Below are 18,403 nucleotides of genomic sequence, written 5' to 3'. Positions count from 1 at the left end.
TTTTCCCCCCTTAATGATGATGTCTTATTTTCATTGGGCAATGTCATACAGAGAAAAAGTAAACGCCCCCAAGAGAAAAATCAATGTTGATGCCCCCTTGCTTGAAAGGAAAATGTACATAAATGCAAAAAGCCCATTACTTTGCAAATCTGCCGTGAAAAGAAAATTAGGATCAGCCCCACTGCTTCTTTTAACTTACAGTATAAAATAAGCTTTAAAACAAAATTTTGTAAAAAGTTCTTTTAACTCAAAATTCTGGGTCAAGCTAAACAAACCTCAAAAAAGACCTCAAAAAAGCAAGTTGGGAACCAGTACCTTAGTTTGTGTTACAAAATCACCTTTTCAGCTGGCAATGACTGTCAACCAGAGCTGCCAACGATTTCCTAGGATTTCAAAGTGTGTCTTCAACCTCTCTCAGTTTTTTTTCGGGGATAGGTTGTATTTTTTAATGACACCATTTAATTTACCATATAAATGTATAAGAAACTGTATATATACAGTTTGTATATATATATATATATATATATATATATATATATATATATATATATATATATATATATATATATATATATATATACACACATATATATATATATACACATATATATATACACACACATATATATATATATATACACACACACACATACAAAATTGTCGTGGTGCAAAAAAACAAAAGAAAAAACCTACCAGTTAACCAAATAACTTTTTAATTTTTTCACTCGAATTATTAATTTATTGTACTTTTTACGAATATCAATATATGTTTATTTTTCATTTTTATTGGGAAAAGGATGATAATTACAATTTTTAGTTTTTGGGGTTATTTGATGAATATTATTTTTACATTTTAAATCTTCTTTCTTCTAGGGAACTTGAAACTGATCAATTGTAAAATAGGCAAAAATACTTCTTTTGAGGAGATTGCTAGAAGGACAATGCAGAAGTGCTGAAATGGCATACGAGAACACATTAGCATTACGGGATGATAGGGAACTGTTACAGAGGGAGGGCCCACCTCTATAACGGATTACTTAGAAACTGCGACCTTTGTAGGGCTGATAATGACCGCTACGAGTGAGTATTAAGTAGTAAAAAGCTAAATTAACAGCTTTTACAATAGACGACAGAACCTCCAAGACACACATCCAACAGAAGTATACTACCCCCAGTACAAACCAGTAATTGTGGTCATGCCACTAATAAACTGATGGTACACGCTTCAGGTCCACATTATCCTACTACTTTTAATCTGCAGTAAGGCTAGGGTCACATTTCGTTATGTGACCGCGTTTAACGGACTATGTTACACCGCGGCATAACGCGGTGTAACGTAGTCCGTTAACGCTGCCATTGCCTGTAATGGCGAACGCATCGCTAGCGCCCGCCCACATTGGGCGTGCGCTAGCGATGTGCCGTCATTTGAGTGACGGCCCGCGAACGCTGCTTGCAGCGTTCGCGGTCCGTTCCTCGCTTGTACAGATCGGGGATCTGCGCTAGCGGGATCGGCTAACGCGATCCCTTTTGGAACATTGCGTTAGCGCAGTCCGTACCGCTATGCGCTAAACGGACTGCCCTAACGCAATGTGACCCTAGCCTAAGAAGTCCAATTCAGATAAAAAATATATATAGAGAGAGAGAGAGAGAGAGAGAATGCTGTGCAAATTAATTGGGACAAAGCAAAAAAACAAAAAAACCCCACATTTTTGAATATTTAATAATAAAATGTTGTAATAAACTGTTACATACTAATTTTTAGTAAGAATTATGTCCTCCTTTAGCAGATATGAGATTTTTAATGCGTTTTGGCATTGATTCTACCAAGTTTTTGCATAAATTCTTCAATTCTTCATCATGGAACCCACACTTGTATGGCACTGTTTATCATGCGTTCTTTGGTTTTGCAGTCCTTTTTGCCAAAACGTCTCTTCATAATGCTCCACAAATTTTCTATAGGATTTAAGTCTGGTGAATTGCCAGGCCAGTCCAGCACTTTTACTTTATTTTCTTCAAGGAATTTCTTCACACACTTGGAATTGTGGCATGAAGCCAAATCTTGTTGCAATGTCCCTTCAAATTTACGCATGAATGGCACAATAATCACCTTTTTCCACTGGCTAGATGACCAAGATTTATTTATTATGTATTAAAACTGGTTAGAATCACTGACTATAATATTTTGGCCCAATCAACTTGCACAGCACTGTATATACTGTATGTATGTATGTATATACTGTATGTATGTATGTATGTATGTATGTACGTACGTACACACACACATACACACACAGTACAGACCAAAAGTTTGGACACACCTTCTCATTTAAAGATTTTTCTGTATTTTCAGGACTATGAAAATTGTACATTCACACTGAAGGCATCAAAACTATGAAGTAACACGTGTGGAATTATATACTTAACAAAAAAAAGTGTGAAACAACTGAAATTATGTCTTATATTCTAGGTTCTTCAAAGTAGCCACCTTTTGCTTTGATGACTGCTTTGCACACTCTTGGCATTCTCTTGATGAGCTTCAAGAAGTAGTCACCGGGAATGGTTCTCACTTCACAGGTGTGCCTTGTCAGGTTTAATAAGTGGGATTTCTTGCCTTATAAATGGGGTTGGGACCATCAGTTGTGTTGAGCAGAAGTCTGGTGGATACACAGCTGATAGTCCTACTAAATAGACTGTTAGAATTTGTATTATGGCAAGAAAAAAGCAGCTAAGTAAAGAAAACCGAATGGCCATCATTACTTTAAGAAATGAAGGTCAATCAGTCCGAAAAATTGGGAAAACTTTGAAAGTGTCCCAAAGTACAGTGGCAAAAACCATCAAGCGGTACAAAGAAACTGGCTCACATGAGGACCGCTCCAGGAAAGGAAGACCAAGAGTCCTCTCTTCTTCTGAGGATAAGTTTATCCGAGTCACCAGCCTCAGAAATCGCAGGTTAACAGCAGCTCAGATTAGAGACCAGGTCAATGCCACACAGAGTTCTAGCAGCAGACACATTTCAACAACAACTGTTAAGAGGAGACTTTGTGCAGCAGGCCTTCATGGTAAAATAGCTGCTAGGAAACCACTGCTAAGGACAGGCAACAAGCAGAAGAGACTTGTTTGGTCTAAAGAACACAAGGAATGGACATTAGACCTGTGCAAATCTGTGCTTTGGTCCAAAGCTGAGATATTTGGTTCCAACCACCGTGTCTTTGTACGACGCAGAAAAGGTGAACGGATGGACTCTACATCCCTGGTTCCCACTGTGAAGCATGGAAGAGGAGGTGTGATGGTGTGGGGGTGCTTTGCTGGTGATACTGTTGGGGATTTTTTCAAAATTTAAGGCATACTGAACCAGCATGGCTACCACGGCATCTTGCAGCAGCATGCTATTCCATCCGGTTTGCGTTTAGTTGGACCATCATTTATTTTTCAACAGGACAATGACCCCAAACACACCTCCAAGCTGTGTAAGGGCTATTTGACCAAGAAGGAGAGTGATGGGGTGCTACACCAGATGACCTGGCCTCCACAGTCACCAGACCTGAACCCAATCGAGATGGTTTTGGGTGAGCTGGACCGCAGAGTGAAGGCAAAAGGGCCAACAAGTGCTAAGCATCTCTGGAAACTCCTTCAAGATTGTTGGAAGACCATTCCCGGTGACTACCTCTCGAAGCTCATCAAGAGTGTGCAAAGCAGTCATCAGAGCAAAAGGTGGCTACTTTGAAGAACCTAGAATATAAGACATATTTTCAGTTGTTTCAAACTTTTTTGTTAAGTATATAATTCCACATGTGTTAATTCATAGTTTTGATGCCATCAGTGTGAATGTACAATTTTCATAGTCCTGAAAATACAGAAAAATCTTTAAATGAGAAGGTGTGTTCAAACTTTTGGTCTGTACTGTATATACACACACATATTGATCGAAAAAATAAAGGGAACGCTAAAATACCACATCCTAGATATCACTGAATGAAATTTTCCAGTTGCAAACCTTTATTCATTACATAGTGGAATGCCCTGAGAACAATAAAACTTAAAAATGATTAATGTAAATCAACATTAATATCCCATGGAGGTCTGGATTTGGAATGATACTCAAAATCAAAGTGGAAAATCAAATGACAAATGCCTCAGGACAAGGAAATGATGCTCAGTTGTGTGTGTGGCCTCCACATGCCTGTATGGCCTTCCTTACAATGGCTGGACATGCTCCCGATGAGGCAGCGGATGTTCTCCTGAGGGATCACCTCCTCCCAGACCTGGATTAAAGCATCAGTCAACTCCTGGACAGTCTGTGGTGCAACATGGCGTTGTTGGATGGAACGAGACGTAATGTCTCAGATGTTCTCGATCGGATTCAGGTCTGGGGAATGGGCAGGCCAATCCATAGCATCAATGACTTCATCATGCAGGAACTGCTGAAACACCTCAGCCACATGAAGCCTAACATTGCCATGCATCAGAAGGTACCCAGGGCCCAGTGCACCCCGCATATGGTCTCACAATGGGTCTGAGGATATCATCCCGCTACCTAATGGCAGTCAGGGTACCTCTGGCAAGCACATAGAGGGTTGTGTGGCCCTCCAAAGAAATGCCACCCCACACCATTACTGACCCACAGTCAAACTGGTCATGCTGGAAGATGTTGCAGTCAGGAGAACATTCTCCACAGCATCTCCAGACTCTTTCATGTCTGTCAGATGTGCTCAATGTGAACCTGCTGTCGTCCGTGAAGGGCACAGCGCCAATGTCGAATCTGCCAATCTTGGTGTTTTCTGACAAATGCCAATCGCCCTGCACGGTGTTGGGCTGTAAGCACAACACCCATTTGTGGACGTAGGGCCCTCATACCACCCTCATGGAGTTTGTTTCTGACAGTGAGCAGAAACATGGATGTTAGTCGCCTGCTGGAGGTTATTTTGCAGGGCTCTGGAACTGCTCCTCCAGTTCCTCCTTGCAAGAAGGAGGAGGTAGTGGTCCTGCTGCTGGGTTGTTGCCCTCCTATGGCCCCCTCATCTTCTGGTGTACTGGCCTGTGTCCTGGTATCTGTTCCATGCTCTGGACACTGTGCTGAGAGACACAGCTACCCTTCTTGCCACAGCTTGCATTGAAGTGCCATCCTGGATGAGCTGCACTACCTGAGCCACTTCTGTGGGTTGTAGACACTGCCTCATGCTACTGTACAGTACCTTTATAGGAGAGAGCAATGACAAAATGCAAAGGTGACCAAAACTACAGCCAAAAAGTATGAGAATAGAGAAATGGCCTGTGGTCACCCCAGAAGAACCACTCCTTTAAAGGGGTGTCTTACTAAATGCCGATCATTTTTACCTGTTGTCTGTTCCATTTGCAATACAGCAGCAGGAGAAACTGATTCACAATCAGTGTTGCTTCATAACTGGACAGGGTGATTTGACAGAAGTGTGACTGACTTGGAGTTACATTGTGTTGTACAAGTGTTCCCTTTATTTTTTTGAGCAGTGTATAGAGATACATATATATTAAACAAAAAAGGGAAGCAGCACAAAAAGATGACTTTAATGCCCTATGTACATACATATAGATTTAACCGTATCCACACCAAGCCCACCGATGAAAATAGAGGCATACTCCATCTATGGTTTAGGTCACTTACCACAATGTCATCTGAAGCTGTCATCCCAGTTTTCCAAGTTTTAGTTCAGGAGACCTGACACTAACCAACACTAAAGCGCTATCAAATGTAACCTTTTGAAACCCAGTTGCAAGTCTTTTGAGGCTGCCAGGTCCCCACATTAAAAGCCACCACATGCAGCCCCCTGTTGCCTTTTGACGGTTTCCAAAATATGTTCTTCCAAAAACTTAAAAGCTTTCAATACTTTGTTAGTAATTTGTTAAGGAGACAAAATATGACATAACATAGAACGTGCAACAAAAAAAGTGTTAGTGGCTTGTGAAACATCCAGCATGATATCCCTCTAAGGATAAATAACGCAGAGTTCAGGACATTCATGAATCATGAGAAATAATACTACAACACTTTCAGTACACCAGTTGGATTACAAAATGCAAAAAAAAAAAAGACAGAATATTTGGGCAAATAAATGTACTAATCAGAGAATTAGGATTATTGATGTGCTGTATTTATTCTTAAAGGGATATTGCTTCTTGAGTAAATGTTAATAACCAAAATAAAGTAGGTGGCCATTTTCTACTTACAGGTAGTAGGAGTAAGAATAGTAGCTCCTCCTGGTAAGCAAATCACAAACAGTGGGGAAAGAGAAGCAATGGTGAATGAAAAGCATGAATCATCCACATTCAACAAAGCAGCATACGAAAAAGAAAAAAAAATAACAATGAACACTTAAAAAATATATAAAATTATTTTCATATACATGTCACTTGTTAGCAATTAGGTGTCTCCATGCATTAAGTATATGTTGCCATGCAAATCAACATAAAATACATGTTAGCTGCAAAATAATATGTGTAGACAAATAAGATGACTTCTTGAAAAGAGAGCAAATTACATGCTGACATTAAAACCATTGGAGAAAAGGCAAAAACAAAGGAAATGAATCAACAAAAATAATTATGAACATTTAAATGGTTTATGAATTTCAACTTCACTGTTACTGCCCTGAAAGATGACATTTCTTAAATTGCCCCAAAAACTACACGAGAATTAGATTACCAGTATCTTGGAATCTTACAAGGATTTTTTGGCACCTCTCACTTCTGTATTGAGAGGTGAGAGGTGCTGATAAAATTGCATTAAAAAATGCCTGCTAAAATCTGTTAAAGTCTGGCAAGCCTTGTGCCCCGGTCCTGTTCATTAGAGCAGGAACGAGGCACAATACCCGCCGGTCCACGTCCTGGTAGGCACCTATGGACACAACACCGGCTGTGCACACATCCTGGTAGGCACCTATGGACACAACACAGGCTGTGCACACATCCTGGTAGGCACCTATGGACACAACACCGGCTGTGCACACATCCTGGTAGGCACCTATGGACACAACACAGGCTGTGCACACATCCTGGTAGGCACCTATGGACACAACACAGGCTGTGCACACATCCTGGTAGGCACCTATGGACACAACACAGGCTGTGCACACATCCAGGTAGGCACATATGGACACAACACAGGCTGTGCACACATCCTGGTAGGCACATATGGACACAACACCGGCTGTGCACACATCCTGGTAGGCACCTATGGACACAACACAGGCTGTGCACACATCCTGGTAGGCACCTATGGACACAACACTGGCTGTGCACACATCCTGGTAGGCACCTATGGACAACACCATCATCACCTCTCACTTCCCAATGTGGTTTCAAATACTCGCTTTGACTCAATAACAGTGGCGTGGATTTTATGTATAATCCATTAGTACAAAGAGGAGGATCTGTTAGCAAGACTTTGGTCCATTGGCCAGGTCACTACTGGGACCACTGGACGGAGGACCTTCCCAGGTCCTTACCTACCGGCATTTATGGCTCTTCTTTTGATTAGTTGGGCTGGCGTGACTTGTAACAAGATGTACACACAATGTCACACCAAGCTGGCTAACCCCAAGAAGAGCCAGGAATGCCGGGATGAAAGGTGGTCGAACGCCTCCTAACCAGCAATCAGAGATAAAAAGTTCTCAAGCCCTACTGTAATGTAATAATTAGCTTGTAAGCAAAGTACCAGCATCATTTGAGAAGCTGCAGGACACGATGAGGAGAAAAGGAGCGATCAGACATTAAAAGGATTCTCCGGGCATATGATATAAATGACCTAGCCTTAGGATAAGTCATCAATATCAGATCAGTAAGGGTGTGACAAAGGGCACTCCCGTCCATTAACCCCTAAGAGCCATTTTGCAGTCCCCAAAAGCGGTTGCTACACTTTGAGTGGAGCTGCGCAATCCAACTGTAGTCAATGGCTTCTGTGAGTTAGATTTCCCCACTGATCTGATATTGCTGCCGAATACTTAATATAGGCCATAGATATCAAACAGAGAATCGGTCATCACGCCTCCTAAGCTTTTTGAGCACGGCCCTCAAGCCTCCTAAGCTTGCGAGCAAGGCCCTCACACCTCCTAAGCTTGCGAGCAGGCTCCTCACGCCTCCTAAGCTTGCGAGACAGGGTTCTCACTCCTCCTGAGCTTGCGAGCAGGGTCCTCACGCCTGCTATGCTGGCCAGCAGTGCCCTCACGCCTCCTAAGCTGGCCAGCAGTGCCCTCACGCCTCCTAAGCTGGCCAGCAGTGCCCTCACGCCTCTTAAGCTTGCAAGCAAGGCCCTCACGCCGCCTAAGCTTACCAGCAGGGCCCTCACGCCTCCTAAGCTTGCGAGCAGGGACCTCACGCCTTCTGTAATTTATGAATCCTGTCTTAATTTGCATTGTTTTTATTGTCTGTACATGTTCCAGCTTAATTGAAAAGTACTGTGGAATATGTTGGCACTATAGAAATATATGTATTATGATTTAATGTACCGTATATACAAATCTCCTTATTGCAGTGACACCGTAAATAGTATAGTGTCAAAATAAAAAAATAAAAAAATCTTTTTGAGTAAAACTAACAATGTAAATAAGACTCTATGGCAGGACAAATGAAGTAAACCAGGAATACATTTTATAGGCTGCACATCTCCTATTCACTACATACCTTAAAGATTAGGTGTGTAATTTATCTGTAAAGTACATGGGGAGATGAGCAATGGACACTTAAATGATATGTCGAAGGGCCAGGATGTAAGTTTTGGCCTGTGCATCACTGTGTATGATTGAAACGCTCACATAATGAAGTGTCACAGGATTAAAACACGTCGTGGAGTCCAGCACCGATCTCAATCTGTAATGCGGCACCATCACAAGCCTATATTGTGCGCCAATGATCAAAGCTTCATTATTGCTAACATTGGTAGAACATTACGTTCACCTCTTTGTAGATCGGCACAACCATGATAAATGAATGGTAGGAACTGTATGACCATGGCAGATCCTGATGGAATCCTTGCATCAAAGTTTACAAAGTTGGAAGCAAATCAAAAGCAAAAATGGATACCACAGAAGGAGCAGACTAGTGACCAGAAAGGCAATGTCATAATGACTTGTCTTTGATCCATATGAACCATGACATGGTATAAATCCATAGTATTAGCCTAAATGAGGACTTTCCCTGCTCTCATGGACTCCAACTTTGTCAACTGACCTGTCATTCACACATATTCCATCACTTCCAGACTGAGAATTGTCAAAAAAAAGAAAAACGGAAAAGTTTCAGACTCCATCCAGTAACCGTCCCCATAGAATAATATAATAAAACGACAGTCAGATGTTCTTTTACCTGGAGCTAAATTCATGACCGACTACACCTGTGGCAAGAGGCTTTATGGCAGCAGATGTGCCAGACAGAAGATCTAACATGGCATCAGTGCCAAGCCTCTCCTGCCAAATGTGTTTTCATTGCAGGGGAGTCGGTTTGGGTAACGTCAGATAAATAACCCAAAATGTATAGAAGCGCTTGTAATAGTCTGTACAATAATGGAAACCTACACACCGTGCGCTTCCTGCCCAAATGAGAGCCATGAACACACAGGCCCAGCCCAACAAGTCACCCCAGTATAAATCCCCATTTTCAGCTGTCTACCGTATTGATTGATGGAGGGGTCTGACTGATGGGATCCACACCTTATTATCAAAAAAGGGATATTGTTTTTTTAGAATAAAAAGGCGGTGCGCATGTCCGACAGTTAATCCTCTCACTTCTCTATGGGGTTGCCGGTGGCCTCATACATAATGAATGGGCCTAAAGTCAAGCATGTGCGCTGCCTCTCCATTCTACCAGGGATAATAGTGCCCCATCCTACCAGGTCGTCCCCGCAATTGGATTCCCACCCATCCGGAAGCCATCACCAGTCCTATCATTAGGTAATCACTTGTTTTCTCCAAACTGTTCCTTTGATCAATTAAATCTCAGAGTTTAAGCATGAGAACCCGATTGTAGGGAGAGTCTTACAAAGCATTGATATATGTGAGCATACATGAATGAAAACTGTGCCGCAGACTCCAAAAAGCTACTAAAAGGCAAATATGTGACAAACTATGCATGAAAAAAGGTAATTATTCCAAATCACACCATGTCCATGCCGCGTGCCTGGAGCCATCCAATTACTACATAACTAAAGCCATTAACAACCTCTTCTAAGGTTCAATATAGTCACGGCATCATTGGAGACTAATAGCCCAATTAGCTAGCTGACCGAACTTCACAGACAAAGGTATGTCATTGCTAAAGACCACTGTCTTACATCCGAGACCACTTTTCTTATAGACGTAGCAATGGATTAGCCATTTTACCATAATTTCTAAGAAAACATCCACTCCATGACCACATGTACAGTCCTACTACAAGAGCGGACTGGTCAGAGCTGCAGAGCCCTAAAATGGCAGCATAAAATGACTGTTCAAACCAAGCACTCAGTGAACCCTTTGTGTGGGTAAGAAGTTTAGTGAACCTTCTTTTCCATCAGTCTCCACACTAAACTGGCTTTTATAAAGCCAAAGCTGTCAACCGAGGAAGCAAGGGGGAGATCGATGGAAAACACACAAGTGACAATGTGCAGCGAGCGGCTCCACCACGACGAGGAAGCACCAAGAACCCGGGCTTTGTGCTGGCAGATTCCCAGTAGAAGTGACTTGTTATGAATTGCCATTTTACCTCCTTCTTCAATGCTAATTAATATGAGGGAGGAACAAACACTAGAAAAAAAATGCCCACCAAGACCCTAAAATTCTACTGACAGGTAATTGTTGAGGAGCTAAAGCCTATCTTTACATTACAAATCATAAAATGTATGAAGGCGTGGAAACATTCTAATAAATACACATATCAATATGCATATTATTGGTTTCCATCTACCAAAGGCAAAACAAAGGATTACGGTAAGTGAAATGTATATAGCACTACGGAGCGTCCGCACCACAATGTGTGTCTGCCAAGAAAGCCTTGCACCCCAATGACAGGGTGCCGCTGTGAACGGCAGCTACGGAGCTACAGCACCGGACTTGTTCCAACTAGTCCACCTCCATGTACAGCGGCTAGTCCTCGGATCCATACACCATCTATTGGTTTTTTTTACCTCTACAGAGAGTCAGGAGACTAAAGGTACACTTTAAAGGGAATCCGTACCAGGCTTTTGCCACCTAATCTGAGAGCAGCAATGACAGACGCAGATTCAAGCCATGTGTCACTTACTGGGCTGCCTGCTATGGTTTTCACTATTTTAATAGGAGATCACTAGGGAACTAGGAAACATGTTGCTATGTAGTCCTCCATATTCATGAGCTCAGTAGAACCCTGCCCACATCACTGATTGGCAGCTTTCTGTCTATGCACTGTGCACACAGAAAGCTGCCAAGCACTGGTGTGGGTGGTGTTATACAGAGCTTAGCATTCAGAGAACTCATATCTACAGCAGGTAAAACCATGATTGTATCAAAACTGCAGCAAGCAGCTCAGTAAGTGATGCATCACTGGAATCAAGGTCTCTGTCCCTACATTATGCTGTTCTCTGATGGGGGGTGATGACAGATTCCTTTTAAGGCTTTCTATAACATTTCTTTCAACTATTTCACAATACTTGTCAACTACAAGTGAAAACATCCAAAATAATTCCTCAAAAGAAAAAAAACAAACTAGAAAATGAATACATGAAAGCACATGGGTAGCTGGCTTGAACACAACACCGGGAGCATACCTAATGCTTCTAATGCAGAAGTTCCGTCGCCATGTAATATATCTCCAGGGGGTAATAGTAAAAAGGCAACAATTAATCAGTCCAATCAGAAAAAAAACACAACATTAACGGCAACAAATAGGTGAAATTTGTTTTGGTTAGACACAAACATTTACTAATATTCTGTGTTATACATGACATACTAGGACACAAGGGCAAGCAGATATTAAGAAGAGGCCTAAAACAGAAAGGTTATCATTAAAGTTCATTATATGCAGGGAATGCAGCCAAGATTACATAGGACAGATACTGAGCAAACATTAATAAAGGTTAGTGGCTGCTGCACACCAGAATGCCACTAGGTGGTGCTGTTCTATTTCAATTTTTTCATCTAGTAAAGGATACAAGTGAAATTCTAAAACCTCAGTAATGTCTGATTGATGGGGGGGCTAATGAAATCATCGGGCACAGTATCATTCGGCAAAAAATATGCTGCTTGGTATAGGTAACATTGGAAATAAATACGCTAATGGTGTAAAAAACTAAAACTCAAATAATAAGAACCATTCCTTTTTTAAACAGTAGGATTTAACTACGGTATTTGGTTAAAATGTAAGAATATCAACGTGACGTCAACATTGTAGGGGAATCAGCAAGTAAGCATCCATGTTCTCTCTTGCTTGGTGCATTTTTATATGGCGCTCTCCACATATCTGGCTTTTCAGACAAACTACTTGTGGAGAAGAAAGAACCAGACAGACTTACTAGAAGATGATAAAGGATCATTACATACTAGACCAAAGTCATTGTTTCTCTTCTCATACATAACTTTCCCATGCTCCATTTTAGATCAAAATAACTTCCGTCTGAATTTCTATGGAGTCACCAAATATATCGCTCAAACTATTTCCATCCGAGTGTTACTTTCTACAAACCTCTGCGCACCATCCCTAAAGGAAAGTCACTTATGGTACACTAGAATTAACACTGGATCCCATAAACAAGAGAGGTGCACCAGAAGTATGGGGTCTGGGGTTCACTACTGAGTCCGTACACTGCCAGTTCCTTTCTTGGCTTTGGGATGGTGTGAGAGACCACTCTGACATCACTGTCAGACCTATAGACCCTAACTGGCATTGTGCATCCTCAACTACTGCACCAATAGAAGACCGCGGGCGGACCCCCGACAATGTGATCAGTGACCAGGGGAATCCGTAACATACAACCTACCAGCTAACCAGTTGATAAAAAGTAATTGTGGGGAACCTCACTAAGCATAATAGCTACTTAGAAAAATAATTTACAACATAAAGAAATGAATTCCATTTTAAATTTGACATAGCAATAAGAAAGTCAATTTTAGAAAGTGATTTGGACTTACTTTCTAAAAACTTGAAAAGAATACAATGTTTTTAGATCAACTCCTCTCAGTCTTCCCTTCGCATATACTTAAACATTAGAAGGCCCATCTATATATTCCTCCTATTCTGGTCAAGGGGAGACTTAGGCTGGCTTCACACTAGCGTTCGGCAGCCTTCTTCCTCCAATAAGCCCCGCCTCTTCCTTCAGCTCCGCCTACGTCTGCATGCGTTCTGCGTACCCTATCTTTAACATTGGGTACGCAGGCCATGCGGATGTATGTGGATGCCTCCGCATGCGTCTTCTTGACACTGCGCTGACCTGCATCAAACGCAACATGTTAGGATTTTGTTGCGGTCGGTGCAGCTTCAAAATGAAGCATGGGGAGGCATCTGCATACATCCGCATGCCTGCATACCCAATGTTAAAGATAGGGTACGCAGAACGCATGCAGATGTAGGCGGAGCTGAAGAAAGAAGAGCAGTAGTGGGCGGGGCTTCACGGAGGAAGGCGGCTGCCGTCCGCAGCCCTGCCGAACGCTAGTGTGAAGCCTGCCTTATCCTTCTGTTCCCCCTAGTGGTTGCAACAGGTAGCTGATATTTTATTAAAGGGAATCTGTCAGCAGATTTTTGCTATGTAATCTGAAGACAGCAAAAGATAGAGGCTGAAACATAGGTTTCAGGCATGTGTCACTTGTCAAAGTGCATGCAGTAGTTTACTAACTGTGAAGGATTTATCACAGTTAACATTGCTGGCAACTAAGCACCTCACTGTCTATGGACTTTGTACACAGAGAGCCTGGTGTGGGCGGGGTTAGCTTTCTCAGCTCTGCTTCACTGCTAAATCTAAAAGCTCTGATTTTATCAGAACGGCTGCACCCTGTGAAAGTGATAGATCAATAGATTCAGCTTCTCTTTGCCTATGTCAGACTGCTCTCAGATAAGGTAGCAAATATCTGCTGATAGATTCCCTTTAAATGTGTGTGGGTGAGCAGTACATTCATGTATATTGTGCACTTTGTAGTCAACTTGGATAACGGAGGATAAAAATGACTTGTTTTCAAGGTGGCCCAATGATTTGGACAACCGGTCACTCTAAACTATGATTGCAGAGATCTGGATGCCAAGTTTAACAATACAGACAGGTCTGCAAATGGAAGAATTCATCTAACGCATTTGACACATACACATATATAACAGGTCACTGATAGACACACAAGCTATAATGGCCCATTTTTACATTAATGTTCTGGTTTTATAGTTAAAATCTACAAGAGTTTAGGAGAACAAATCGAAAGAGAATCTCTGGCACTTACCTTTTTTTAACAATTAAAACGACGACTAGTAGGAGGAGGATGAATACCAAAATGCCTGCACTGATGCCAGCTATTTTCACAACCTGATCGGTTTGCTTGGCTGGATCGGGGATGACCTCCGGTTCCTCAGTTGCAGCTGCTGAAATAAAATCAAATACATATTATTCAAAAGAGATTGGTATCTCAGATATAAAGTACGAAGCACTCCCATTTCTTAAATACCGCGAACAACAAACTGCACGTTGATAGACCTTGTGCACATTATTTTAAGTTTGTCTAATATGTTTTCCACATGACATGATGAGTACAGACTAGAAAATGAATACTCTGACAAAGCATACAGACAGAACACTGGCCCTTTGAAGTCCAACAGCTTATCACAATGCACAATTCCAACTGTTTTAGGGGTGTGTTGGGAGTCGGGCTGTTCCTGGTGAGCACTATGCTCATTCACATACTGGGAGTCCGGCTGCCCCTGGTGTGCACTACGCCCATTCATGTGCTGGGAGTCCGGCTGCCCCTGGTGAGCACTATGCTCATTCATGTGCTGGGAGTCCGGCTGCCCCTGGTGAGCACTATGCTCATTCATGTGCTGGGAGTCTGGCTGCCCCTGGTGAGCACTATGCCCATTCATGTGCTGGGAGTCCGGCTGCCCCTGGTGAGCACATGCTCATTCATGTGCTGGGAGTCTGGCTGCCCCTGGTGAGCACTATGCTCATTCACGTGCAGGGAGTCCGGCTGCCCCTGGTGAGCACTATGCTCATTCATGTGCTGGGAGGTCTGGCTGCCCCGGGTGAGCACTATGCTCATTCATGTGCTGGGAGTACGGCTGCGCCTGGTGAGCACTATGCTCATTCATGTGCTGGGAGTACGGCTGCGCCTGGTGAGCACTATGCTCATTCATGTGCTGGGAGTACGGCTGCGCCTGGTGAGCACTATGCTCATTCATGTGCTGGGAGTCTGGCTGCCCCTGGTGAGCACTATGCTCATTCATGTGCTGGGAGTCTGGCTGCCCCTGGTGAGCACTATGCTCATTAATATGTTGGGAGACCAACTTACTAGCCATTTCACACATTAGGGCAACTTTTTTTTTAAACCAGAAGATGTACAAATCCCTGTAAGTACAACTGAAAATCCATGTCTTAAAAATGTTTAATGCCAATCTGAAGCAAAACTTGGCTTACAAGTAAGTTAATGTCCCTCTCCAAACTAAAGCAGAAAAAGTAATCATCTTGGATGATCCGAGGTGTCTATTTACCCAATGAGAAAAATGTTCCTATCACAGGATGATAAACTCTACCAACTTCCCGTAAGAAGACTCTTTCGCACCATGTGATGATCAGAACAGTCATCATGTTGGAGTGGTAGGAGAAGACACTTTTTTAGCAGGTCATGTAATAGAGGAACCCAATGGATCGGATCATTTTTGTACATATTTAGTACTTGTCCACTACAGTGCGCAAGGGTAAAATTGTTTTTCACAATGGACAGGAATTTTGATGGCAAACTTTTTCAGCATTGGTTGCCACTAAACGTTGAACTCTACCATTACCACAATTTGTTCGCCGGTAGATTGCATGTATGAATAATCCTATTACTATTGGATAGGTCAGTAGGCTACAGTGAATCCGGAAAAGTGCGGAGAAATTCATGGATAATTGAGTAGAGAAACCAACAATAGGCAACGCATGCCAGATGGATAAATTATTCATGGGCATAAACTTTTCACCATTACAGAAGTGTTCGCTTAGCGGCTGATGCCAGATGTACCATTCACTAAACCATTATTGTACAAATATTAACACAGATTTTGAAAAATGATGCAAACTTATTCAGACAGCTCAGCATAGAAATGTAACCTAAAATAATTGTGCTTAATGTCCAAGACACAAACATACACTGCATCCATTACTGAGTACAGCTCCGGAGTAATGAATCTGAACAAAGCAGAGGGAATTATACAACACAGGCTCTGCTTCAGAGAGCCAAGAATCTATCATCACTGCTGCTTTAATATGTAGTGCTCAGTCAGTACAACCTGCTCCATCCCAGTAATTCAGCTTTGCAGTTTTCTTGTTTGGCACAATATAAAACCCTGATTCACTTGTTCAGCTTTCCCAATTCATAATACCGAGCAAGGGAAAGGAGAAAAAAATAAAGAGAAAAAAAATAGGGCCTCTTTCAAGACGTCTGCTTGAGATAAAATGCAACATTTCATCAATTTGCTGGGTCCAATCGGTGGTCTATTTTTACCACTAATATGGCCATACATCTTTCTCAGGAGCAAAAAATAAAATTCCAAGTTTGTCCTATTTATTATGGTATGCTCACACGTCACAATTTTGCCGAGTTTTCCCCCCAGCATGTTTTTGCCTTGAATACCGCAGCATTTTACTGTCTCAGCAAAGTGAACAAGATTTCTAAAATCTCTTGCATATGTGATTTAGTTTTTCCTTGCAGACTTTTGAAGCAGTTTCACATCTGCACAGTGTCAATTCTTTCAGCGTTTTTGAAGAGTTTTTCAGTTTTTTACCTATTCTAATCAATGAGGAAAAAGCAGCACAAGTGCGTGTTTTTATGCAGCTTGAATGATGCCTAAAAAAAAAATAAATGAAAAGGACTATGTGCCCTTGACTTTTTTTTCAGCCAAAATTCACCACAAAATAGCTGCAAGAATAATTAACGGAACTCACAGCAATGTAAAAATTACGCTGCTGTGGTCATTTCTGGCATTCCTTACTTTTTAAATGTTTCAAGTTTCGGAAAGCAAAGTGGTTAAAAGAAGTAGCATGTTCATTCTCCACTAGGAAGCTGGTTGTTATAGTATAAAGTACAGGAAAAAAATAAAAAATAAAAAAAATCAACAGTCCAGTCACTCGTTGCAAAATCAACAGCAAGACCGCCTGCTTTTTCCTGAAGTGGACATACACATATATCCAGCATGTATAGCGCAGAGAGTTAATTGGGCATTTCAGGGCCGGGTTTACAAGCAGTCAAAGAGACGGGTGGGACTGGCTGCTCACATATCCCCACCCCGGGCGCGAGGTATGGCAGATAAAAAGGAGACCAGTTGTTTCATTCAGTGTCTGTGTCTGGAGGTGTGCAGATCTCCACTGTGTTGGTCTCTGCTAAGAACTCAAGCTCTAGTGATGAGCGGAAGTGCTCGGATGTTAGATGTTATCTAAGAATGCTAGGCTGATGATCGAGTAACTTCAGAGCGCTCGAATAATAGAATATGTTTGAGTCCCCACAGCTGCATGTCAAGCCTGCTCGACAGCGACAACACATGCAGTGATTGCTTAACAGGCTCGAGACATGCAGCTGCAGAGACTCAAACATATTTTTCGAGCATGTTGAAGTCACTCGGTTAGTGCCCAAGCATGCTCGGATAACACCTTATCTGAGAACATTCGCTCAATACTACTGGACAAACAAACCTGCAATACTGTATGGACTATTTACTTTTTCACTTTGTGCCGGAAAAGGCTACGTTTTTGGTTTCCTAACCAGTTTATTTTATTTAAGTACAGGTAATAGAATGTTTTAAATAGTCACACCTGTATGCCCATATCTGTGGTCTTGATGTGCAGAAATTGTCTTTTATTCTGTTATGGTAATGAGTTTTCAGTAGTGACTCGCCTGTGCAGAAGAACAATGATGCCAATGTTCATAACAGGGCAGAAAAATAAGTATAATCACTCAATTGCGGGCAACAGGCATGGGATTCCTGGGCCAGCAATTCACATCACAGGGCATTGTAACGCTGATTGGGGAAGGGTGGTATTTAAATGAAGACCGGAGACGGTTTTCTTCCAGGCACTGCACGCCCCGAAGCCATGTAGAACTCATTACCATAACAGAATAAAAGATAAATTCTACACATCAAGAAAGCAGATATGGGCATATAGGTAAGATTATATTAACCATTCTATTACCTGTAAGCACATATTAACAGGTAAAAATATAAGGCGAATGACAGATTTCCTTTAATAAACCAGCCTGGA

The 18,403-nt window shown here is 42.0% G+C and overlaps 1 protein-coding gene across 19 annotated transcripts in view; it reads right to left on the bottom strand.

Moving 5' to 3' along the window:
• PTPRK (protein tyrosine phosphatase receptor type K) overlaps positions 1-18,403 on the bottom strand; it is a 402,371-nt gene that overhangs the window by 59,625 nt on the left and 324,343 nt on the right. For 5 of the 19 annotated variants that reach the window (XM_077289403.1, XM_077289389.1, XM_077289390.1 and 2 more), the window contains exons 14-16: positions 14,400-14,538; positions 11,747-11,788; positions 6,202-6,231 (exon numbers count right to left, since the gene is read on the bottom strand). In XM_077289403.1, the coding sequence (XP_077145518.1) occupies positions 6,202-6,231; positions 11,747-11,788; positions 14,400-14,538 (211 nt within the window). The remainder of the gene's footprint in view (positions 1-6,201; positions 6,232-11,746; positions 11,789-14,399; positions 14,539-18,403) is intronic. The other 14 variants (XM_077289392.1, XM_077289394.1, XM_077289406.1 and 11 more) reach the window with 5 other exon arrangements.

Source organism: Ranitomeya variabilis, chromosome 2 (genome assembly GCF_051348905.1).
Source record: "Ranitomeya variabilis isolate aRanVar5 chromosome 2, aRanVar5.hap1, whole genome shotgun sequence".
Lineage (NCBI taxonomy): Eukaryota > Metazoa > Chordata > Amphibia > Anura > Dendrobatidae > Ranitomeya > Ranitomeya variabilis.
The sequence above is the reverse complement of the archived record's forward strand: the minus strand, read 5'-3'. Positions and strand labels throughout refer to the sequence as shown.